The sequence below is a fragment of the Cetorhinus maximus genome, chromosome 15 (genome assembly GCF_964194155.1).
Source record: "Cetorhinus maximus chromosome 15, sCetMax3.hap1.1, whole genome shotgun sequence".
Classification (NCBI taxonomy): domain Eukaryota; kingdom Metazoa; phylum Chordata; class Chondrichthyes; order Lamniformes; family Cetorhinidae; genus Cetorhinus; species Cetorhinus maximus.
Window position 1 is genome coordinate 88,317,812 of NC_135893.1, and position 27,320 is coordinate 88,345,131.

Consider the following 27,320-nt stretch of genomic DNA (forward strand, 5'->3'; position numbering starts at 1 on the left):
CCCACATCGAACAACTAGTGACAATAGTACCAGTGCTGAAGTACTACGATGTTAACGATGAGGTCACCCTGCAATGTGATGTCAGCAAGCCAGGACTTGGAGCAGCCCCCATGCAACAAGGACAATGAGATACATTTGCATTCAGAGTGTTAACGCAAACTGAACGACGCTACACACTGATTGAGAAAAAGTGCCTTTGCTTGTGAGCATTTTAATCAGTAACTGTTTGGAAGAGGCAAAGTGATGGTAGAGTCTGACCACAAGCTGCTTCAAAGCTTCTTTCGCAAACCATTTCTATCTGCTGCAGAGCGTCTGCAATTGATGTTACTTCATTTGCAGAGATATCATTTGGAAGTGAAGTAGAAGCAGGGGAAGTGGATGTACATTGCCAACATACTGTTAAGAGTTGCACTTATTTTGAAAAAGCTGCTGATGCTAGTACAGAGTGTGAAATCTTCCAGCTTCAACAAGAGGCAACAGCATGTCATGCTCTGGAAGTCATCAACCCAACAGGGACATTGAATCTGACAGACAAGCATCTTGCTCAGATCAAACAAACTACGCAACAAGATGCAACTCTCCAAGTGCTGATGGAAGAATGACCGGAAACCATCAAGGACACACCTATTGCTATAAGGGCGCATTGGGCATACAGGAATGAAGTGATTACCCAATATGGCATCTTGTACAAAGGAACTATAGTCGTCATCCCAAGGAGAAGAGGAAAGACATGCTGAAGCATATCCAAGCAAGCCATCAAGGAATTGAGTCCAGTTTGAGGAAGGAAAGAAGTGGTCTACTGGCCAAACATAAGCAATGAGATCAAGAACCACATGAGTCAGTGCTTGTAATGAACATCAAGTGATAATGGCCCTCAGTTCACGAGTGAAGAATTCAGGCGCTTTCCCAATCATTTAGATTGGGGAAAGTCAGCACTAGACACCATCTCTGCACTATCCCCAGTCAAATGGAAAGGTTGAGGCAGCAGTGAAGATTGCCAAAGGGATCATCAAAAATCGAGTAGATCCAGCACAGATGTGTACACAGTAAGCTAGGAGTGGAGAAATGCACCTACTGAAGGCATGAACAGTAGTCCAGTTCCGTGACTAATGTCATGCCACACCCAAACTGCACTTCCAATAGCTAAAACATCACTGCAACCAGAAGTAGTAATAGGAGTGAGTGACAAAATTAAAGTGAAACAACAGCCAAATTTCACTTTGATAAAGCTGCCAAATCATTGCCAGAGTTAAGAATTGGAGAGCCAGTCAGAGTGCAGACATTCAATGCTCTCAACAAAAGTCAGCCAGCTTGGCAACTTGGAGCCTCTGTAGAGAAGTTGTCACCTCGATCATACACAGTGAAAATTAAATGAACAAATATATTATTGTAAACGCAGACATATACGTACAAGTGGAGAAGCTGCTCCTTCACAGCTGATGAGGAATATGAGTTTGCGACAGCACAAGGCACTGAAATAACCACCAGTCCCAGAGATCATCAATCATCTGTTCCCCCCACCCCCCCCACTGCAGCAAAATTTCCTGGAGAGGCAACATCACCCCAGGGACGAGCAGACAGCGGACTAACAGCCAATAAGAACCCACATGTATTCCATTAGAAGACCTGAACGCTTAAAAATTGTGTGCTATGCTTGTATAGGGACAGGTGAAAGTGGGTGAGACTAGAGTGACCAGTTTTCTGTACATGTATGACGATTTCCATCGTAGAACATGTACATGCCAGATTTGCAACTGCAAATGATAGTATGAAGGGTTTTTTAATGAAAATGAGGATGTTTGGAGAAATGCCTTGTGCAGTGCGGCTTGCCATAGTCATGTGACCTCTGTCATCCTTGGTGTATAAAGGCTTGAGAGCAGAAGCCATTTCGTCCACTTTATAAGAATCTCTGGCTAAGACTAGATGGATGGGAATGGAACCAGAAACAGACAAGGGTGAAATAAAAGGAATTTTGTGTTGACCTTGCCTCCAGGATGATTCTGAAGCAGTAGCCAGTTTGAGAAACGTAATACTTGATGTAGGATGCACATGTGCAGAAAACTGGTCATTTTAGTCTCGCTCACTTTTGTCTGTCCCTACGTGCATTGCATTCTAAAGCAAAATATGATACTCAGTTACATGAGGTATTAGGGCAGATGACCAAATGCTTGATCGAAAAGACAGATTTTAAGCGTTTTAGAGGAAGAAAGAATTCCGGAGGTTAAGGCCTCGGTAACTGAAGGAATGGCTGCCAGTGGTGGAATGATTATAGTGTTCTGTCACAATCACGTGGGAATTTTTTTTCCCCTCTGAGTTGGGTCTCATAGAAACCTAGAAAAAAGAAGCAGAAGTAGGTCATTGAGCCCTTCAAGCCTGCTCCACCATTCAATATGATCATGGCTGATCCCCTGTCTCAACACCTTACTCCTGTTCTCTCCCCATGCCCCTTGACACCTTTAGAGCCTAGAAATCTATCTATTTCCTCCTTAAATATATTCAGTGACTTGGCCTCCACAGCCCCCTATGACAGAGAATTCCACAAGTTCATCACCCTCTGAGTGAAAAAGTTTTTCCTCATCTCAGTCCTAAATGACCTACCCTGTATCCTGAGACTGTGACCCCTAGTTCTAGACCCCCCCAGCCAGAGGAAATATCATCCCTGCTTCCAGTCTGTCCAGCCCTGTCAGAATTTTGTGTTTCAATTATATCCCTTTTAATTCTTCTGAACTCCAGTGAATACAGGCCTAGTCGGCCCAATCGCTCCTCATACGACAATCCTGTCATCCCAGGAATCAGCCTGTGAACCTTCGCTGCACTCTCTCTATGGCAAGTTTATCCTTTCTTGGGTAAGGAGACCAAAACTGCACATAATACTCCAGGCGTGGTCTCCCCAAGGTCCTGTGCAGCTGCAGTAAGACATCCTTGCTGCTATACTCAAGTCCTCTCACAATGAAGGCCAACAAACCATTTGCCTTCTTTACTGTTTGCTGCAGCTGCATGCTTGCTTTCAATGATTGGTGTACAAGGACACCCAGGTCCCTTTGTACATCAACATTTCCCAATCCATCACCATTTAAATAATACTCTGCCATTCTGTTTTTCGTACTGAAATGGATAACTTTGCACTTATCCACATTATACTGCATCTGCCATGTATTTGCCCACTCACTCAACCTGTCTAAATCAACTTGAAGCATCTTGACACCCTCCCCACCACTCTCATTCCCACCAAGTTTTGTGTCGTCAGCAAACTTGGAAATATTACATTTGGTCCCCTCATCCAAATCATTGACATATATATTGTGAATAGTTGGGGCCCAAGCACTGATCCTTGCGGTACCCCACTAGTCACAGCCTGGCATTCCGAAAAAGACCCATTTATTCCTACTCTCGATTTCCTGTCTGCTAACCAATTCTCAATCCATGCCAATATATTACCCCCAATCCCATGTGCTTGAATCTTGCACACTAACTTCTCACATGGGACTTTACCAAAAACTTTCTGAAAATCCAAATGCACCACATCCACTGGTTCTCCCTTATAGATTCTGCTAGTTACGTCCTCCAAAATACTCCAGACATGAGAGTGCATCCAGACATAAACCAAAAGTGTCAAACGTGATTTCCCTTTCATAAATCCATATTGACTTTGTCTAATCCCGTTGATATTTTCCAAGTGTCCTATTATCACATCCTTTATAATAGACTCTAGCATTTCCCCTACTACTGATGTTATGCTAACCGGTCTGTAATTCGCTGTTTTCTCCTTCCCTCCTTTTTTAAATAGTGGGTTTGCATTTGCTATCCTCTAATCTGCCGGGACTGTTCCAAAATTTTGTAGATTCTGGAAGGGTGACAACCAATGCATCCACTATTTCCATGGCCACCTCATTTAGTATCCTGGCACCCTGGGATGTGGATTTATCAGCTTTCAGTCCCATTAATTTCTCCCGCACTTTTTTTTACGTAATACTAATTTCCTTTAATTCTTCCTTCTCACTAGACCCTTGGTTCCTTAGCATTTCTGGTCTCTGGCTGTCACCCACCATAACAGGTGCTACTGTATGCCTGATGATTTCTTTCCTGTCTCTGCCATACTTGTTCCCTTCAAATCTCTCACTATCTCCCAACCTTACCATTCCACTAGTTTTGTGCCCCTCTTTGGACTGTAAACGTGAATATTTTTGGTTTATGTCTGGTCATCCACTCTCATCTGGCACTTCTAAATCTAGTATTACCACGTTTCTCCAAAACTGGCTCCCGCTCCTGCTCCTGCACAGTGTATTCACAGTTACTCAAAGGGTCTAGGTTTTTGCCCCCTCATTCCTCATCTGCATGCTGCCCCTTAGTGACATCATCTGACAATCACAGCATCATGTTCCACGTGCACACTGATGATGATAAGATCTAGCTCACCACTACAACTTGCTTCAGTCAAATAGTTGCAAGACTGAAGCCATTATTTTCGTTTACCACGTCACAGACTTTGTTCCCTACTCACAGACTCCAGCCCCTTTCCCTGACCACTGCAGAACTGTACTGTTTGCAATCCCAGCATCCTGTTTGATTTTGAGCTGAGCTTACAAACCCATACACTCACCATCACCTAGACTGCCTACTTCCACCTTTGTAATATAGTCTGTCTCTGCTCCTACATCAGCCTAATTGTTGCTAAAACATGGTGTGCTGTCATTGCCATCCTTGTTTCCTCAAATTAGAGGACTAGAAACAGTGTACTTACTGAATTTTTACCTGGTCATCCATTGGCAGTTCTGGAACACCACATTTAGTATTATCATGCATCTCTCTTTAACCAAAGCAGCCTACGACTCCAGGATTATCCTGGAAGGTAAGAACAACACAAAGTTCCTTTTCCTCAAAGCTAATGACTTTATTAAGTTCCTTTCCTTGTGAATTTCTTAATCTTAATGATTGAGATGATCTGTGCAGCTGCTGGTAATCCCTTTCACTGCAGCCTGCTCCTAACATTCTATTACCCCACCACCACTCTAACTCTGCTTTCCCCATCACTGCAGATTTTCTTCCATATCCTTACGCCCTCTCCCCAAAATTCAACCTGCTGCATCTCCATTCAACTTCATTTCCTAGCTCTCAGCCAATTAACATTATTAATGGTTACCATTCGTTGGAAAATATCACAATAACACGTTTCCAATAAAACTTATCATTTGTCCAACTGCTGATCAATCTCAAACATCACTGTTCAAAAATCGGGCTTCCAGCAGTCCACATCTCTGTTAAAAAATTAACATTTGAATTCCTTCACCTTTTGAACTTTAATCCTGCTTTACAGCATTGCAATAATTCTGGCTGATCACAGATCTTGTTCTCTCTCTAATGTTTGGAAAAGTGGACCACGCCATCCTCATCTGCTACTTTTCCGTTGACTAGTTACAAGAGACAACCTTTATATGGTTCCACACCAGCCTATCTAAATGCAGCCAGTGCATCTTCAGCAATGATTTCTCTCCCTGCCCCTCACAATTACATTCAGAATCTCCCACATTTCTCTTCTTGATGCCCTCATCATCATCATCAACCCCTTCCTCATTCCCCCTTTCGCTACCTCCTTCCCCCTTTCTCTTCCCACTCCTCTTCTCCCCCCTTTCCCCCGCCTCTCCTCCCCTCTTTCCCCCCCGCCTCCCCTCCCCTCTCTCCCCTCCCGCCTCCCCTCCCCTCTCTCCCCTCCCGCCTCCCCTCCCCTCTTTCCCCCCGACTCCCCTCCCCTCTTTCCCCCACCGCCTCCCCTCCCCTCTCCCCCCCTGGAATTAGCATATGCCCCCTTCCTCAGAATTAGCATCTGCAGACAAGAGTCCAACTTCCATGCGTGTATATGAAGTCACCTGGCTTTGACACAAACAACATTCTGTGACTGTTGTTAACAGGATTTAAGCCAGTTGGTGAAATCATAACTAAGACATAGAGCCTTTCCTTGCTGAGAGATAGTTTATTGACTATTCAGTGTCAACACTGCTCACCCGCACCCAATGTCCAAGCTATCCGCTACTTATGTTCAATTACGCATTACCTGCCCTTTTGAACAATGTAATTGACATTAACAAAGCTTAACAATGTAAGTGATGTGACATTGACAACTGTGGTGCATTATCCCTCCACTTTGTAGTAGACCACAACATCCTCCTCTCCTCCAAGGTGACTTCTCCATTCTGGAGTTTGGTTCCACTCTAATCAATCCAGTTGTAGGCAGAACATCTCCTTTGTCTTTCTGCCTGTTTTATCCTCCTGCTTTATGAAAGCGCCTGTAGAGGTAGATTTCTACATTAAAGGTTGTAAATCCATGTTATTTCAATACTTCATAATTCTTTGTGAATGCTGGTCCAGCACTTCCCGATCAGGCTGAAAGGTTCCCAGAGGTAGAGACACCAGCCAGCCCCCTGAGCCTTTTAATATGTTGGAAGGAAGCCAAGAACAGAACATACTGAAAAAAGCTGCATGAGCAACGGAGGAGGAACTATTTGGGTAGATGTTATGGCCAGATTTGAACGGTATTGGAACTATGAGAGGGCAATGACATACAGATGGACTAAAAAAGAGAGTTATCTTCATTGTTGAAGCGGCAGAATGGTAGGTGGAACAATGATCCATCTGAAAGTAAACCCACAGAATGGAAACATCTTATATCTTAAATATTTTGCTGCACTGTATCTGGATGGTGTGGGCTTGATGGGCCTGATTGCTTCCCACGCTTCACTCTTTTCATATACATGTAAGATTTACCATTTGACCAGATAGTTCTGCATTCCTTTGGCTTTTCTTGCTGTTCTATAGTGATGGGGTATATTTTAAGTGCAGAATGTAATACCGCTAAATCTCATTTCATCCTCAACAATTTTAACATTGGAGCCTATTATTTATCTTCATTCTGCAGATTGAAGCAGATAAAATCAGAGCTTTGGATACACGTGTTTGTATCTGTAAAAAGTATTCATTTTAAGCACACTGAATCATGAAGGGAAGAGTGCCTACACAATAACATTTGAAGATTGTACCCAGGATTGGAAGAGGGGGTGAAATAATGTAGCATGCTAAGTGCCTTAAAAAGTTTAAAAATTCTGGGCATGCTCAGCTGGTCTGTCAGCATCTGTGGAGAGAGAAACAGAGTTAGTGTTTCAGGTTGGTGTCCCCACGACAGAACTTTGAAGAAATATCAATTTTGTTCCTCCTGAGATGCTGACAGATCTGCTGTCTATTTCCAATTTTCTGTTTCTATTTCAGATTTCTATCATCCAAAGTATTTTGCTCTTAGGTTGAAAAGAAAACTTGTGTAACATTGTGTTATAGCATGAAACAAACATTGCAGCAAACAAATAGATCAAAAATATCTTCAGGCTTTCCAAACTTGGCCTGTGAGTGCAGATATAAACCTACCACCAATAAACTCTGGAAATAGGCAGTTCACCCAGTCACTGATGTGAAAATTCAGGGAGGTGAGTGTTGACAAAGCTGTTTCACAACTAGTGGCTAAGTCCCACAATTCTCAATGGAGCCAGAGCCATTACTGTGCTTCCAAGAGCTTGGTTTTCTAGACTCTGAACTCTGAAGGGAGTGTGGCTTGGCACAGTGTCACTCGCCTGCCTGGAGAATGGTTGAAAGCACTTTTTTCTTTTTTAAATGGGACAAACTGCACAGTTTTGGCAGAGAAACTTGATTCCAAGCATATTGTCCTAGAGAAAATATTTTTCTTTTCAATCTAATAACTGTTTTAATAATTGTAGATTACAACTGATGGACCTGTGCCAGCAATGCAGCATGTATTTGAAATGGTGCTAGATGTTTCCAAGGGCCTGCAGTGCCATAGCAACTGCAAAGCATTGTGTCACATCCCTATGATATTTCTGGCAGCAAATGTTGTGAGCATTTAAAATCATTTGAACTTAGCTGAGCTGCACCGTTGCAATATATCCCAAGTTTTTGACTGTTCACATTAAATTACTATAAATGTTCTGACAGCCTTTTGCAGGACAAGTGGTTCTTCTCATTTACAGGCTAATGAACATTGATGGGTGGGCATAACTTTTGTGATGATATTTGTCTTACATAGATATTAATTAAAATAGTTTGTTCCTCATACTAGTCCTGTAATGTAAAACTAAGAATTTAATTTGAAAATAAATCCTGATAAGATAAACTTGCAGTGTCCATTGGCAGACAGTCATACAACATGTCTGTGTGTTTTGGTAAGTTTTTTTTTAACCGCTTGTAAAAGTGACTGACACTTTAGACTTATGGAATTAGAATCCTTGCTATTCTTCAAATGTCTCCATGCTGAGCCTATGAATGTGTTTTAATTAATTCGATTGCACATACCCAGAGGTGCCACATTGGAAGAGCTTCATAACAGTGGATTTACAACAGCTTTTCAACATTAATGATCCGTAAGTCATGAAAGGTCTCTGTCTTGACTCTGCCAGTTTTTGTCTCGGTACGAATGGGGCGGTTTAATGCCACAAAGTGGTGTTGAGATTTGAAAGCTGCTGCTGAGCTCACCATGGGACACTACCACCGGAATCATTGCATGTAAAACTCAGCAGATCATTCATTGAAAATGGACTAGTATGCCTGTGAAAGAGTTCACTCTTCTCTTCATAATTACCAAGAAAATGGAGCATCTGTGCTTTTTTTGAAAATAAAGTCTTTTAAAAGTCAACGTAAATCTCAATATTAGCAAGCAACCAGACTGATGGCAAAACTAAAATTGATTTTTGATCAGACAGTGAGAGGAAACCCTCTTATCTTTGCGTCATACTGGAGAGCCACAGGAAAAGATTTTAGGTAAGAGTGTTTCTGCATGATGACTTCTGGATAAAATTGGACTATTCGCTCAGTTTTTTTTCCTTTTTATAGAAACTTTTCACATGCAGTCTGAAACTCTAATAAAACCGTTGATGCAGACCATCTCCCACCAGCATTCAAAGGTCCGTGTGGCAGTCATACAGGCAACAGGAACAGTCATTCAGTATGGCAATGGAAAATCTGTTGATGATGTTCTCTCACATTTGGCACAGCGACTTTTTGATGATGCACCACTGGTGAGGGGAAATTCTATCTTATTATTTCCTTTACAGTGTTTAAATGTAAGAATGTATGCATTGTTTTTATTTATGTCAAAAAATAAAACGTGCCTTGTTGCAGACTAGTTACAAACAATGCACTATGCTTAAGAATCACAGAGTACATTTTCTACTTTCCAAGCCTAATAAGCAGAGCATCAAGGGTACAGCATTTTTCCAAAATGTGTTTCTAATAAGAGAGACTTCATCCTAGGAGTGCAGAATTGAAGTACTGTATTTACCCTTGCATTTACAGGAATTAATTAGGGCAGTGTCCTAGGCCAAACCATGTTCAGCTGCTTCACCAATGACACTCCCTCCATCATAAGGTCAGAAGTGGGGATGTTTGCGGATAATTGCACAATGTTCACCATTCGTGACAACTCAGATACTGAAGCAATCTGTGTCCATATGCAGCAAGACCTGGATAATATTCAGGCTTAGGCTCATAAGTGGCAAGCAACATTCGTGCCACACAAATGCCAGGCAATGACCATCTCCAGCAAGAGAGAATCTAACCATCTCCCCTTGACATACATTGGCACTACCATTGCTGAATCCCCAACATCCTGGGGCTTACTATTGAATTGAAACTGAACTTGACCAGCCGTATAAATACTGTGGTTACAAGAGCAGGTCAAATGGCTTGGAATTCTATGGTGAGTAACTCACCTCCTGACTCCCCAAAGCCGTCCACCATGTACAAGGCACAAGCCACGAGTGTGATGGAATACTCTCCACTTGCCTGGACGAGTGCAGCCCAATCAACACCCAAGAAGCTTGACACCATCCAGGACAAAGCAGCCCCCTTGATTGGCACCTTATCTCTCACCTTCAACATTCACTCCCCCCACCTCCTACACACACTGGCAGCGGTGTGTACCATCATCAAGATGCACTGCAGCAACTCACCAAGGCTCCTTTGACAGCACCTTCCAAACCTGTGACCTGTATCACTTAGAAGGACAAGGGCAGCAGATGCATGGGAACACCATCACCTTCAAGTTCCAAGCCACACACCATCCTGACTTGAAGCTATATTGCCATTCCTTCACCATTGCTGGGTCAGAATCCTGGAACTCCCTTTCTAACCACACTATGGGTGTTTCCACAACACATACACTGCTGCAGCGCGAGAAAATGATTCACCAACGTCTTCTCAAGGGCAATTAGGTGTGGGCAATAATTGCTGGTGTAGCCAGCGATGCCCACACCCCATAAATGAATTAAAAAACTGGAACATAGTAACTCGTCATTAATAGGTGAAGAAAGGATGTACTCGTTTTTTGATTTTAGCATATTCCACTGTACCCCCTAGCTCCTCCCCCTGTCTGCCCATTCTGGGTTATGCTTCCAAGGACAATAATCAGCTCTCTGGCTCGTATACTTTGAGAAGGTACATTTTCTTTAAGCTGATTGTCAAATAGGCTCGTTGTTGGATGAACATCACAGCTCAGCCCAATCCTGTTCCTAAATGCTCATATTTGCGCATTGCAGAACAAGTACTGAATCATGATCAAAGCAGCCCTCCCACAATGCCCCCACCCAAAAATTTTTGTTCCTCTTCTTCTATACCCAAGTGGCATGGAGATCCATTCCAGAATGATACTGCTTTAAATGCACTAGTCAGTTGTCATAAATTGGCTAGTTACTTTACAGTGTTGCTGCTTGTAAAACACTATATGCTGTTATAACAAATTACTTATATTGAAATGCACTGCAAGATTAGGTGTCACCTTGACTCAGTGTGCAGTGCTCTTGACTCAAGAGTCTGAAATTTATGGGTTCAAGCCCCACTCCAAAGACATGAGCATAGGCAGTACTGAGGAAGTGCAGTGCTGTCTTGGGTGCCGTCTAGTGGATAAGCTGTTAGCCTGTTTGGGTAGCTGTAAAAAAAAATCTCTTGCACTTTTCAAAAAAAAGCAGGGGATTTTGTCCGGATCTAGTGGCCAATATTTATTCCTCAACCAACATCACAAGTCCAGTCATTGATATATTGTTTGTGAGAGCTTACTGTGTGCACATTGGCTGCCACCTTCTTGAATCATCTATCAAAACTCAAGACTTTAAAGCATTGTTCACTTTTTTTGATTTAGGGTCATTCTGATTTTCTGTAAGTTTAACAGAAGTAATGTAGGTGAGAATGTGTGTCTGTCAATTAAGAGTTAAATACTCCATGCAAAAAGAGACATTGAACCTGTCTAATGGATCACAAAATTGGCTGTTGTTGCATCTATTCATTCGAATATTGAAACTGAGAGTACATTGAGTGGAGACTCAAGCTCTCCATCTCTGTGCTTTACTCTCTATATTTTGTTTGACTTGTCCATACCTCAGTTTCTTCGCTTATGCGGCTTTCTCCCCACTTACCATCCCACTGACAACATTTCTGTGATTGAAAGTGCTTTCTTTCTGGATCTAATGCTTTTAATGTACTTGGAATGGTGGAGATGAGGCTAAGTAAAAGTAAGAGTCGACCAAAAATAAAATATTAGAGGAGATGGAGAGGTGGACAAGGAAACCCAAAAGCAGAGAAAAGAATGTGCCGACAACACCCTGATTTGGGTGTTATTATTGTATCAATTTCCCATGCCATTACAAGCAGGTGTCAAGACTGTTTTCTCAAGCTGACATAGGCTGAGAAGATTGGAGGTACTTTAACCAGGACACGCAAATGTAATTCTGTCCCCATTTTAACATCACATATTTACCCTTTTTATGTAATCCTATTATAAATGTAGATGGAGACATTTATAATCAAAGCATCTACATAAAGTTGTCTTACTGCAATTACAATCTCTCTGTACCGATTAACTACAGATTATTTACCTATAATAACTTATCGTTACTTGACTTTTATGTCCTCTTGACTGTTGCATTGCACAAATGGCAATGAGCTAAAGATATGAAGTATATGCAGTTTTCATGTAGAGCGATTAAGTTAACTTCTTTCCTTGGTTAGTAATTGTGATAAAATAGTGCTGCCTGCTACTGACAGTGCTGTTCTATCATAATTTGCTGATCAAGGCCAGAAGTAACTTGCATTGTATAGCAAAAGGAGCAGTGGTTGACAATCAGCGATAAAGTTCTTCACAGCTATAGACCCATGGCCAATGTAAGAATGATAAACTTTGCAATGGCTACTAGAAGGGTGAATCTTAAATTGTACATACAAACATATGAATTAGGAGCAGGAGTTGGCCACTTGACCCCTCGAGCTTGCTCTGCCATTCAATAAGATCGTGGCTGATCTAATTTTAACTTCAACTCCACATTCCTGCCTACCCCCGATAACATTTCACCCCCTTGCTTATCAAGAATCTATCTACCTCTGCCTTAAAAGATATTCAAACACTCTGCCTCAACCATCTTTTGAGGAAGAGAATTCTAAAGCCTCTCAGCTATCAGAGAAAAAAAAAATCCTCATCTCTGTCTTAAATGGGTGACTCCTTATTTTTAAACAGGGACGCTAGTTCTAGATTCTCCCACAAGAGGAAACACTATTTCCACATCCATCCTGTCAAGTCCCCTCAGGATCTTGTATGTTTCAATCAAGTCGCCTCTTACCCTTCTAAACTCGAGCGGATACAAACCTAGCTGTCCAGCCTTTCCTCATAAGATGATCTATATAGACCTTGTAGTCTGTCATTCTCTGTTCAATTGCAACTATTTGCTTCATACAAAGTTGGGAAAACAAATCCAGATAATAAGGTAAGCTATCTTTGTGAAGCGATGTCTAAATTTGGAAGTGAAACTACTTTTGACAGGTTTATATTTGCCTTGTGTTGACAAAGTTAGCTAATAAATTGCCTGTTGTGTGTGTATCTTTTGGGTAGTGTAAATTACAGGAGCATAGGAATAAGAGTAGGCCTTTCAACTCCTTGAGCCTGCTTCACCATTCAGTTACATCATGGTTGATCTGCATCTTACTCCATCTATCTGCCTTGCTAGGATAGATGTTTGGTCTAGTCTTGCTGGGATGAGTGACGTTTATCTGTTCAGCATATTCATGGGAAGGATACAGGTCTTATTTTAGTTACACAAACCTTTGTAGGGGAGTGAAGGATCCTACAGGCATGATCATTTGTTCTGCAATTCTAGTTAATGCAGTGAATTCTAATTGAAAATTTTGCACCTTGGAACTAAACCAGGTACGCCAAGCTGTTACAGAAGTAGTGGGGAGCTGGCTGCTGGAGCTCAGAGATCGGTACTCTTATTTCTACAAACTCATCCCTCTTCTGTTGAGTAGCTGCAGTGATGAGATTCCTCATATCAGGTAAAAGCACTGATCTACTCTTCAAAGACTACATATTTTTCTTCGGATTTTTGTTCAAAAACCAAGAGGTGAATGTTTTTGGTGATTTAGATTATCAACAAGCACAGCTTTTTATTTGATTTCCCAGTCGATTTTGGAATGCTAAACAATAACTGTTTTAAAGTAAGATGTATTATTTCCCCATGCTATGCAAACAAATGTAAGTAAATGTATACATTTAATCTCATTAAAATTTTGCATTGGAAATTATGACACACCAAAGTGTTCACTGGTCTGAATACTGGTGGAAGTGCTTTCTGGACATCAAGCAAGATTGCAATCCAGTGATGTTTATTAAGTATTTCTGATATTTCATGTATGTGACTTGTGTTCTGAAAATACTCTTTTTGTGGGGGTGGGGCGGGTAGGGGGGACGACCTTGTAGAAAACTGCATTGGGAAAGCTAATAGAATATTATCGTTTATTGCGAGGGGAATTGAATACAAAAGTAGGGAAGTTATACTTCAGTTTTGCGGAGCACTAGTGAGACTACATCTGGAGTACTGTGTGCAGTATTGGTCATCTTATTTAAGGGAAGATATAGATGAGTTGGAAGCAGTTCAAAAGGTTTGCCAGACTAATACCTGGAATGGGCGGATTGTCTTATGAGGAAACGTTGGACAGGCTAGGCTTGGATCCGCCGGATTTTGGAAGAGTAAGAGGCGACTTGATTGAAACATATAAGATCCTGAGGTGTCTTGACAGGGTGGATGTGGAGAGGATGTTTCCTCTTGTGGGAGAATCTAGAATTAGGGGTCACTGTTTAAAAATAAGGGGTCACCCGTTTAAAACTCAGATGAGGCGAAATTTTTTCTCTGAGGGTCTTGAATCTTTGGAACTCTCTTCCTGAAAAGGCAGTGGAAGCAGAGTCTTTGAGTATTTTTAAGGCAGAGGTAGATAGATTCTTGGTAAGCAAAGGGGTGATAGGTTATTGGGGGTAGGCAGAATGCAGATTTCGGGTTACTATCACCGCAGCCATGATCTTGTTGAATGGCAGAGCAGGCTCGAAGGTCCGAATGGCCTACTGCTCTTTGTTCATATGTTCGTATTTTGTTTCAACTGCATTATTATCTGCACAAATTTACAGGGCATTTGTATTCCTTAGGATGACCAGATGATCTACTGACAAGAACTTTGAAGCTTAAATCACATTTTTAAAACTTTTTTTCCTCTGTTGTACATGAATTATTTCATTTTAATATGGTTTCAATTTCTTAATATAAAAGCAATGTTTTTAATTGTGGTTATGTTTTTGGCTCGGATAAAAAAATATTGTGATGCTTTAACTGCAGCAGTTAAAATTGATAGATTATGATACTACTATGTGCAAGGCTTAGGAACAGAAATGTTGATGCTATTGAGGGGAGTGTTCTCAGGAAGTCTAGTCCCTCTCACTGCACTGAGAAACAAAAATAGTGATTATTGCAAGCTCCCTTTATATTTCGAGAAAAATTCCCAAATAATTGCAGTATTTTTATTTTGCAAAATAGTTATTCAGGAGCAACTTTCCATAAAATCAGTGAAGCCTGAGCAAATGTTAAGAGAAACTGAGGGTAATTTTGACTTGAGGTCACCGCGCGTGATATCAGCTTAGCCACCTGTTAAATACTTATCCCAACTTCTGTTGAGTTGAAACCACAATCAGGAGAGGTGTTTAATCACAGACCAAGTCAATGTTGTACATGTTACACTATGGTCCAAGTCAAAACAACTGACTGTTCCCTTCACGTTGTCAGCCACCCTGGTGCAGTGGCTGAACTCAGAGGAGGGATGCTCCAATTTCTCCACATCAGGCAATTAGGGGGACTCAACTGGTGGCAGCCAAAATAGTGTAAGATGAAAAGAAAACAAAAATTATTAAATTCATTTTAAAAGTTAAATTATCTGTTAATTGACCAACAATAAATTGCATCCAAAATCAGAAGCAAGTGTTAAAGTTACCATGACTGCAATGTGCTCAGGCATTGGTTTTAGACACTGCTTATTCAATGTGAATACAAATGTCTTGAGGAGCAAAGAGATTAAGGCAAGCAGTTTCAAGTAGCATAAGATAACTGAGGAAAAACACTCAAAACATACACGCTTAATTATTTTGAGGAAAAAAAGTTGAGAATAAATGTATGTAAACACTAGCAGCTTCTAGTGGTAGGAACAAGTAATATAGTATTGAGATATCACACAGTGTTCCCTTTCATTCATAACGCTTTTCATTGGCATTTTTGTGTTGGCTCAGATCCAAAACACACTGGTCTCCAGACCTTGGTCAAGTGGAATTTTCAACCCTAATTGACCTATGAAACTCAAGTTGTACATGATGTACTGCCACCTTGTTGAAAACAAACTTAAATTGATGATAACAAGATACTAACACATTAATAAATGAAGTGGTAATGTTTTGATTTTAGTTTATTTAACCTTCTTATGTTTGCAACAAAGGGAGTTAGCTTCTGATTACTGGAAGAAAATTGGACTCCAATGGCAACAAGAGAACGAGGACGATCTTAAGGATAAGCTTGACTGGTCAACCCAACTGTCTGTTCGCTATCCTGCGGGTGGTAGGTGGATAATTTTACATTTTCAAATAATTATTAATTAGTTGGAAAAGCTCCCCCTCCTTGCATCAAGAAGTATTCCACAAGGCATTGTGGAAACCAAGCTTAGCAGTACCATTTCTGTGAAAATGCCGCATGTTTACAGAATATAGTGGCTCACCAAGGTGAGATTTTTATCTTAAATGCAAAGAGTGAGATCTCTGAGTTATTATATGTATCTGACAATGTGTCTGCAGAATAGCAGTTTGATGTTACTTTCATTCACTACGCAATCATGCTGGTACAGTTTGCAATAGGTGGATGGTAGCAGAGTGGTAGTTTTACTGGACCAAAACTCTGGACACGAGTTCAAATTCCATCATGGTGGTTAGGGAAATTTAAATTCATTTAATTAGTAAATGTGGAGTAAAATGCTAGTCTCATCAATCCAGTAATTTCAATGATATTGTTGTAAAAATCTCTTCTGGGTCATTAATGTCTGCCAGGGAAGAAAATAGGAACTTAGGAGCAGGAGTAGGCCTAACAACCCCTAAAGCCTGCTCTGATACCCAATAAGATCATGGCTGATCTGTTTGTGGTCTCAACTCCATTTTGCTGTGTGCCCCCCATAAACTTTTCTGCCATCCTTACCCAACCTGGCCTACATGTGACTCCAGATTCACAGCAATGTGGTTGACTCTTAATTGGCCTCTGAAATGGATGAGCAAGCCACTGAAAATGTATCAAACTATTACAGAAAAAAAAAACTCACACAGCATGGACTGCAGTGGCTCAATAAGACAGCTCCACAACTACTTAAGGGCAATTAGGGATGGGCAATAAATATAGGCCTTGCCCAAGATTAATTAAAATAAATCACAGGGTAATAGCTGTGTGTATAAGTAATATTAATAGTTAATTATGACATGAAACTTCAGTTTCTGTTGTGCAATCATTGTTTTATCTTTATGGATGTGATTACAACCCATTAACTTTAAAAGTGTGTGTTATTCACACTGACGTTTTTCACCTTTAATCTTTTAACAAAATGATCAGATTGTTGAAATAAATAACCTTGCCTAATATTTGCATATACTCAACTATTGTACGGTCCTCTACATAAAAACCCTTCTGCAACGATCAAAGGAGTTTGATATACGTTTCAAACTGGAGGATATTTTAGCTGAGTACGAGCCCCTTGTGTCTACAATGTTCAATCAATACTGAGTAATTGTACTGATAGTGAGTGAAACTTTTAAACACTTTATCAGGAGCAGTTTATAAATCTATTGTAATTTTTCTTGTGTTCTTTCTTGCTGCTTTTCCCCAAATCTGATTTGTTCCTTTTTGTGATAACTTGTTGTGAGTTTTCAAATAGCTTTCCTGTGACTTCTATGAGATGCAGCCTTGATACCAAGGTAGGGAGCAAATGAGAGATAATTTAGCAAGTCCTATATTTAGACCCAAATCACCAGGCAAGCTGCGTGCAAATTGAATTTTTGCTATGCCTGAGTGATTTGTTTGCAGAGTTTCTCAAACACCATCATTCTTACCTGAAATGCAGTTCTGAAACAAACTGATCCAGCAACTGCTGTGCATGTTATTCAGCTGAAGTATTCAACTATTAAATTACAAAATCTGATAAGCCTGCACACAACTATTGAACATTGGCACCTTGTTCTATGATAGTAGGAGCCCAGCACATCAGTGCAAAAGATAAGGCTGAAAGATTTGCAACCACCTTCAGCTGGAAATACCGAATGGATGATCTGTCTCAGCCTCCTCTTGAAGTCCCCAGCATTACAGACTTCATCCAATTTGACACTCAATAAGAAATGGCTGATGGCACTGGATACATCAAAGGCTATGGGCCCTGACAACATTCGATTGTAGTACTAAATACTTGTGCTCCAAAACTAGTTTCACCTCTAGCTAAACTGTTCTAGTACAGGTATAACACTGGCATCTACCTGACAATGTGGAAAATTGCCCAGGTATGGCCTGTCCACAAAAGCAGGACAAATCCAAACTGTCCAATTACCGCTCTATCATTTTCAATCATCAGTGAAATGATAGAAGGTGTCACCGAAAGTGCTATCAAGCAGCATTTACTCAGCAATAACCTGTTCACGATGCACAGTTTGGGTTCCGCCAGGGCATATGCTCAAGACCTCATTCAGCCTTCGCCCAGATATAGACAAGAGAGCTGAATTCCAGAGGTGAGAATGACTTCCCTTGATATCATGGCATCATTTGACTGAGTATGACATTAAGGAGCCCCAGAAAAATTAAAGTCCCTTGGAATCGGGGAAAACTCTCCACTGGCTGGAGTCACACCTAGCATAATGGAAGATGGTTGTGTTATTGGAGGACAATCATTTCAGTCCCAGGACATCACTGCAGGAGTTCCTGAGTTCCTTGGGGCCGTATCCTGAGGCTCAACATCTTCAGCTGCTTCATCAATTACTTTTCCTCTATAGAGTCAGAAGTGGGGATGTTTGCTGATGATTGCACTGTTTTCAGTGTCATTCGCGACTTCTCAGGTACTGAAGCAGTCTGTGCATGCATGCAACAAGACCTGGACAACATTCATCGCTGTGTTGGTAATTGGCAAGTAACATTCACACCACACAAATACCAGGCATTGACCATGTCGGACAAGAGAGAATCTAACCATTTCCCCATGACGCTCAATGGCAGTAGGATCGCTGAACCCCACCCTCTCCACCATCAATTACTCCTGATTGATTTCTTGGTTATCGTTCACCAGAAATTTAACTGGACCAGTGGCTACAAGAGCAGGTCAGAGGCTGAGAATTCTGATGTGAGTAACTCACTTCTTGACTCCTCAAAGTCATCTACAAGGCACAAGTCAGGAACATGATGGAATAGCCTCCATTTACTTGGATGAGTGCAGCTCCAACAGCACGCAAGGAGCTCAATATATTCCAGGACAAAGCAGCCTGTTTGATCGGCACCACGTCCACCACCTTAAACATTCACTCCCTCCACCATCGAGGCGGAATGGCAACAGTGTGTATTTTCTACAAGATGCACTGCAGCAACTCACCAAGCTTCTTTCGACAGCACCTTCTAAACCCACGACTTCTACCACCTAGAAGGTCAAGGGTGACACACAAGGGAACATCATTCCCTGCAAGTTTCCCTCCAAGTCACATACCATCCTGACTTGGAACCATATCAACATTCCTTCACTGTCACAGGGTCAGTATCCTGGAACGCCCTCCCTAACAGCACTAACAGTTGGTGTACTTGAACCACATGGACTGCAGTGGTTCAGGAAAGCAGCTCACCATCACCTTCTCAATGACAATTGGGATGGGCAACAGATGCAGCTTTGCCAGTGACATTCACATCCCACAAACGTTTTTTTTTTAAAATGCATTACGTTTGTGTAGGCATGCTTTCTTTCTCTTTCAACACTCCTTCCATTGCTTCCATTCTACCTGCATACTCTAGTGACGGCTTGATAATTTTAAAAGCTGGGGTTTTGGTGGTTACAGTGTTCACCTGGTAGGCTAGCACTGGGACAACTAAGCTCTTGGAAATAAACTCCACAGGCCTTTCTTGATAAGTTTAGCCTGATGGCTGTATGTGATTTAGAAAGAGAGTTTTCAATTTTGAACTTTGTGCAAATATTGGATTCTTCAATCATTTGGAGTTTTATCTTATTTGGTCCCTTCCGCTTGTATCCCCCCTTCTTCAACAAGATATCAAGTGTAATGACGTAGCAGATGATGTGTGCCAGGCGAACCAAATCCACAAGGGAAACTTGACCATGCTGTCATAACGGTCTTGCAATTTGCATTTATTGTGAGATGTGTTCACTGAATTCAGAAGTAATGAGTCCACTGAGACCTTTAGAGATTTTAAAATATAAATTAAACTGTTTATTAACAAAAGGAAAGATTTCAAGCACATACATAAGATTACAGTTACTTAATATTATAACAAATCCTAAAATTCCTAATTAACCTGATTCCCAATTACACACCCCCTTTAAGGCAACAGTCCAAAGTAGATTTTAAATTTAAAAAGCAAGCTAGCAAATAATTACAGTACCCACTTGACAGTGAAATTCCCAAAGGCTTTTCTCCAACTTTGGTTGCTGGACACAGCAGACTTATGCAGAAATGGCTGGAGGCTTCCCAAAGGCTGTTTCACACACTTCTGTTAGATCTTACTTGGCCCCCGCCAACATAGCCTTTTGTCCTTCTTTATATATGTTTCTCTCTCTTTAACCTGTAAATTCCATTGTTCCATATGTCTTTGGAATTGTACTTTCCCCATAATATAAGCACTTTTATGTTGCCAATATCGTCAGTAACCTTTAGGAAAAATAAACACACTGACCTTGTTTACCTGGCTAGTTGTAAACAATCCCTTTGAAATTTAAACAACAAATTCACTTATCTAAAATTGCAAATTTCTTTCACACCTTATATCCAAAGGCAGCATCCATGTTTACTCATTAGCATTTCAAGCACATTTCTACACCTAACTTCTTTTGATAATTTCAAGCTTGCAGTCTACCTGACACTAATGTAATTAAATCACACAGAACCATCTACACTCACTCCCATAACCTACTTTACAATAAACCAGAATAATATTCCGAAAATTATTATACTTTTGTAACACTAGGCACCTGGGGAGGGTCACTCATGGCTCAGTGGGGAGGGTGGCAAATTACTCTGAACCCTCAAGGCCTTGGCAGATAAGTGGTGGGGTTGGATGACGAGGAGTGGGAGGAGGCACCTGCATATGCTTGTTCATCCAAAAGGTATGTTTCTGTGCAGCATGTTCTATGTAATTCTTCCTTTGATAAAGTACATCTTTGTGTGCTTGTTAATCTGTCTAATTCATTTCTCCACCATTGTACTGTGGGGATGAGGACCAACAAAGATGGGCAGCTTGGTTTTGCAGCACTGTAGATAGATCTGCTGTTGCACAAGGGAACTCAATGCAGGTTTTAGGGAATGAAAATTAGAAAATGGAAGAAGGTGCAAACAATTTTTTGAAGTGTTTATTTTGCACCACCTTTTGGAAGGCCCTTGCGGGTAATATAATATACTTGCCTCCATAAAGCAAAAGAAGAAACTTGTTTTTTTTTCTTTTCTGGAATTTGAAATGAAAACACTGGAAGCCAACCATGCAAAAAAAATGCTCAGACCTCATGGTCATTGAGACTAAACAGGTGCAAGCTCATTACTCTCAAACCAGAAACTAAGATTTATGTTGTTCTGGGTCAGACCTCTGTGTTTTGAATTGGAAGATGAGCTAGGCAGTCTGCTCATACGTCAAGGGTAATAAATAGAGGTGGGTATCTTGGGTATTTAGTTCCCTTCTAGGAGAATTTATAGGTCTTTGCTAGAAACGTTAGCCTTTTGGGGAATCTTAACATTTACAAATTACAGTGTTTCATGGAGTAGGGCTGGCATTGTGATGTTTGTTTTCTTTTTGAATTCATTTACTTTGACTTCAGTTACTTGTCTGAAACCTCTTTGTAACAATTTATTGAGGGGAAGGGAAAGCAAATTGATTCATTGTTGGCTGACAGAGATCTGGGAGTTCTGTGCCCATCTGTGGGCAGGAACAAGGATAGGTGACCTGGTGTCATCTTAGAATACTGGATTGTATAATGTTCCATGGGTTCCACATCCTCACAGCTGCTGTGGCAATTATTGGGCTTTCTGCTTATCCCTAGAACAGCTCTTCATTAAATTGAATGCCAATAACTTCACAATTCAACTACAACATCAGTTTGTGTTACATTGATGCAAAGTTTATAGTGTAAAATTGTCTCCTCTGACAGTTTGCAGAGGGAGGAGGATAACTGGCTGTATGAAAGTTTGTGATTGCAAACTCTCCCAATTGCTGATAGAATTTTTAATCCCCTTTCTTTTGGAAGGTTAATGATACAATGCTTTGTGTTAGTTAAGTAGTGTCTCTACAGTGTGGCTTCTGCACCTGAGACAGCTCACTGGATAAAGACAAGATTTTGTGGAAGAGGAATTGTCCTACAGAACATGTTTATATAATGGAAGTGGCATTAAATAGATTGTTTACTGCTGGAGAGTTGGGTAGCCGCAGGGGACACATTCAAGATAATTGGCAAAAATCCAGAAGTGAGATGAGGAGAGTTTTTGTACGCAGTGAGTTGTGATCTGGAATGGACTGCCTGAAAGAATGATGGAAGCAGATTCAATCATAACTTTCAAAGGGAAATTGGATCTGTAAGGCAGGGGGATGGGACTAGTTGAATAGCTCAGACAGTGACCTGGCACTGGCGCAACAGACCAAATGACCGCCTACTGTGTTGCAACCATTTTTATAATTCTATGATTCTATGAATTTGAAAAAGTGAAAAATGCCATGATATGGAGAAAGAGCAGGAAAGTGAGTCTAATTTAACAGGTCTTTTAAAAACCAGCGCAGACGCCATAGGCTGAATGACCTCCTTCTATGTCATATAATTTCATTATATTGGTGTCCAAGCATTTTCATCCCATGAGACCAGTTGAAAGAGCATCTATAAATAATTTATGTGTACTTTAATGAACAAATTAACAGTGAAGGACTTTAGAAAATAAGGCTGCAGATTATATTTGGCCTGTATGAATATGGGTAGTGTGGTGGTTATGTTACTGGACTTGTAATCCAGTAACGTATTTTCAAATTGTGCGTGTGCTTGAGAATTTGACTTCAGTTCTTCACAAAAAATCTGGAAACTAAAAGCTGGGAAAGCCTCTCTCCTTGCCTGGTTTGGCCAATAACTGCCCACGTGTATCAAATCATTCAGTGGTTCAAGAAGAAAACCCACCACCACCTTCTCAAGTCAACAATGGTTGCACAATAAATGCCAGCCTGTTAAGTGATACCCACATCCCTAAAATAAATTTGGAAAAAAAAAAGCTGTACCAATATTGGCATTTGATAACTATGCTTTACATATAGATCAAAAAGGCACACCAGTTTTCCTGCGCAGGATCTGTTTTAACAATATGCAGCTACTTATGCATCTGTTATACCTTGAAACGATTTTATAGATTACAAATACTTTGCTAAATTTATAGATTGATGCTGTAAACCACATTGTTGTTTCCTGTAACCCTGAGAGTTCCCATATGTGCAAGCAACTGCAATGTTGAAGATTTATTCAGTACAGCTCTGCTGAGATGTTCTTTGCAGCAGTATTACTTGGTTTATGCATGATGCCTGCCATTCCATACAAAATTATTTGCTTAAATGTTTTTCTTAATAAAATCAATTTTCAACACTTGAATGATTTGCATAATGGCTGAATGATTTTGATGAAAAAATCCATTTTATGATGCTGGGAAGAAGCTGGGGATCCTGCAGCTAGCAACTCGCCTCCTGACTCCCCAAAGCCTGTCCACATCTACAAGGCACAGGTCAGGAGTGTGATGGAATACTCTCCACTTGCCTGGATGAGTGCTGTTCCAACAACACTCAAGAAGCTTGACACCATTCAGGAGAAAGTAGCCCATTTGATTGGCACTCCATCCACCACCTTCAACATTCACTCCCTCCACCACCGACGCACAGTGGCAACAGTATGTACCATCTACAAGATGCACTGCAGCAACTCACCAAGGCTCCTTCGACAGCACCTTCTAAACCCATGACCTCTATCACTGAGAACGACAAGGGCAGCAGATGTATGGAAACGCCACAAGTTTGAAGTTCCCCTCCACCGCATAACACCATCCTGACTTGGAACTATATCCCTGTTCCTTCACTGTTGCTGGGTCAAAATCCTGGAACTCCCTAACAGCAGGTGTTCCTACAACACACGGACTACAGTGGTTCAATGTGGCGGCTTGCCATCACCTTATCAAGGGCAATTAGGGGTGGGCAATGAATGCTGGTCTAGCCAGCAACGCCTGCATCCCATGAACGAATAAAAAAAATGATGATTGCAGGATTGTGCCTGTGGACATTATGTGAATTAGATATTGCAGTACTTAGGCTGAGGTTAGCAGGCAAGGAATTGCCACTTCTGTAATGAGAATAAACTAATTGTTTTTTGGGCTTGATTTAATTCGGGGAAAATTGCCAAAGGAGCATTAAATAGAAGATACCCTTTGATGTTTCATAAATCAAGAAATGATCTAAAACTCAAATTCAGCAGGTGCTGGATGAGAAGCATGATCTTTGTAGCTTTTGATTCTAGAAAGCAGCAACCCAGGGTCAAGTTGAAAGAAATCTAGGGTCTTTTTAACCAGCAGTGCAAGCTTAACCGTGTTACTGAAATAGTAGAAAAAAAGGTTGAAGGAAGTTTGCTCAAATGGTGTAGAGCTAGGAGATCCTTGGCCTGTTCTAGCCATTGAGACACATGAAAACATTTGTACCCTGGAAGTGGGATGAAAAGGAGCCAACAGAACTCGTGCTGGTTCATTCCAAGGGGATTCTTTTGTTTGTATGCCATAATTTCCGTAATGGAACTTGGATGCCCAACCATGGAAATTTTATCTTTCCATTTTTCCTTCCTTACTTTGAGATTTCTCAACAGAGTGGATTGCTGATTTTTGGTCGTGGTCTATTACATTTGTGTGCTCTTATCTTGCTCTTGATATTAGAGCCTCCATATTTTATATTGCTCTTGGGCAAGTCCCAACGACTTAAGCATATAGTCACCAAATCTGAAATCTTAGGTTTTTGGTTAAGTGCCCAAGATAATAAACAGAAAGCTCTTCAATTATTCTAGCTACTGGAATTACACTGTGCCTCCACAGATATCATCTTGCATTGATAAGCGCTAGAATATTGTAACATTGGGCTTTCATTTTTTTTGATTTTAACTATCAAGTGAACTTATTGAACAAAAGATAAACCAACAAATCACCAAGTCCAATATAACCAAACTCTACAGTAAGAAGTTAAATTTATTTCCTTGAAAGAAAAATCATAGTCATAATCCAATATTTTTCTTTAGAAATAACAAATCAGATACAGTTTTTGTTATAATTGTATCACCATTGTGGAAGCTGAACTAGCTCGCTTTAACCTTGAAAAATTCCTCATTTATCTCAAATGTAAACAGATGAACAACTTTGAATTTGAATAACTGGCTGCTAGATTAAAAGTAACTGGTAGCCATATGCAGTGAATCACCCATGGAACAGTTTGGACAGCCTGCATGGGTGTTTGGGGTATTCTGGATGGGAGATGGTAGAATGTGAAGGGAAAGACCATGGGCAGAAATCGGTAATTGGAAGTCAGGCTGAGAGGGAAAGGACAAGGAGTATGAACTGATATCTGATTGGGGTAGGAGGCAGGGTAAGAGGGTAGTGCATGAGAAAGAGTGGGTGTCAAAACAAGAGAAGGGAGTGGGGCACTGGACTGCAACCCTCATAACAGGATTGAGGGAAGCTTTGTGATTCCAACTTCATTTCATTTATATAACAGCCTTCCCCAAGTAATTAGAATGCGTATTTAAGTAGAAATGGACTAAGTGAGTTAAACAACAGAGGATCAACACCACTTGCACTTGAAAAGGCCATTCCTAATGAAGACCACGGAAGGACTATTAAAATGGAGTACAAAGAAGGGGTCTGGAGCCATACAAAACTGCTCTCGGCCATAGGCAACTTGGAAGCAGCAGCAAAAATTGAGTGTGCTTTGGTTTATCTATTCGATATTTCATGTCATGTGGGCTGTGTAAAGGAGCCTGGAGATTGGCTTTTGCTGAAGACGTGGATGGCCTATGTAATGTTTAAAAAGCAAAGTAAAATAAGTTTGTCCCTTTTTTGATCTTGGGAACTGTGAGATGTACAAGAAAATTGCACAAATTCAAGTTTTTGCTTGCTCTCCCTGGAATACTCCTTGAATTGAAAAATACTGATCAGTTCTTGGCCACACATGTTGAATGACCCTGAGTTGTGGCATTCCATTCACATCACGCAATTTCTACGATTGTAAACTATGAAAAATATTGTGTGCTGCTGTTCCTCAAACCTTGCTCCTATCTGAAGTTCTGAGTATTTCAGAATTTTCTGTGACTTTAATCTTAACTAAAGTTATTACTTTTTGTGATTGGTTACTTATAAGATGCTTCCTTGGCTGGTATTTTCCCCTCGAGATTTAGAATTGTATTTTTGTTTTCAGCAAACTGGTGTATTTAAAGAAAGCTGAGGAATTTTGCATGAGATTGAAGTTTGATTTGCGGTGTCATAAAGAATGTCCTGCAGAAAATGTTTTATTTTCTGTCTGTATCAGATAGCTTTGCAGCTACAAATCTGAAACCTTGTATTTATTTCCCCCACTCCCCAATTTTAAGTATGTAACTTTGTAATTTTTCATTTTTTGGCTGAGACAATGAGTGGGGTGACCAGTTTGCAAGCCTCTGGCAATTGGTAATATTCATGCCTGAATGACCTCTCAAAATAATCCACAAAAGTAGCCTGGGCAGTGCATTTTCTACTTCTCCTTTTTGTTAAAGGAAAATCTGTATCATTAGTAGGAGCAGAATCTGTTGTACTTACCACCTGTTTAGAGTCCAGTTGTAATTTTTAAAAAAAAATTTCACTTTGATATTTGTTACCTTTCATAAAAACCTCAATCTGATTTTCTTTTCAGAATAAGGCGTGCTCACTCAGTTCTTAAATTACACCATAAAGCACAGATTTCATCAGAAATTAGCTTATATCATTCTATTATGGCCATTCTTAAAAGTTGATAAATGGAAAGCTTCAAGGACATAGCTCTCTATTCCATATCCATTCTTACAATTTCCTACATCTCATTTTTTCCACCGACTAAGAGGGTGGATAGTAGACCCATTCACAAACTTGTCAATCCTGTATTGGTCGCAAGAAGGTGCTTGAGAATTCTTCCTTTTTCCCTGCCTGGTTCAAGCAGAAACTTGCAGTTTTGGGATTTGCAAGCATCAACCCACATCCCAAACCTTTTATTGATTGTGGTAAAATGTCTGATTGCAACGTGGGACCAGCCCAGTGACTATCCTTAGTTGACAGGACAAAATGATGCTTGGTACGCGATATATTGGTGCATCTCATGAAACAATTTGCCCAGTTTTTTTTTTCTGTTTTGCATTTGCCGTATACACACCAGTTTTGACTTTTGGTCATCCAGTTTGCGATGCAGTGGTAATCTCATATTTTTTCTGTTCTGAAGTTCACTTTTAAGATATTATGAGCCAGGACTTCATCACAATTTTTTTTCTTATTTCTTTGTCCTGCCCTCTCACCAAAAAACAAAAAAAAATCCTAAATTACATTCAGCCAATGCAAAATGAGTAGGTGGGCTACTCTACAAACAAGTTATTAATTTCTGAACAGATTGTTACAACGTGCCTCTGAAATTTATTATTTAAAA

General features: G+C 40.5%; 1 protein-coding gene across 2 annotated transcripts in view; it reads left to right on the top strand.

Annotated features, from left to right (window-relative positions):
- Positions 1-27,320, top strand: part of dnaaf5 (dynein axonemal assembly factor 5) — a 103,483-nt gene that overhangs the window by 3,136 nt on the left and 73,027 nt on the right. For both annotated transcript variants that reach the window (XM_078558885.1, XM_078558886.1), the window contains exons 2-4: positions 8,887-9,071; positions 13,244-13,368; positions 15,844-15,962. In XM_078558885.1, coding sequence (XP_078415011.1) covers positions 8,887-9,071; positions 13,244-13,368; positions 15,844-15,962 — 429 coding nt within the window. The remainder of the gene's footprint in view (positions 1-8,886; positions 9,072-13,243; positions 13,369-15,843; positions 15,963-27,320) is intronic.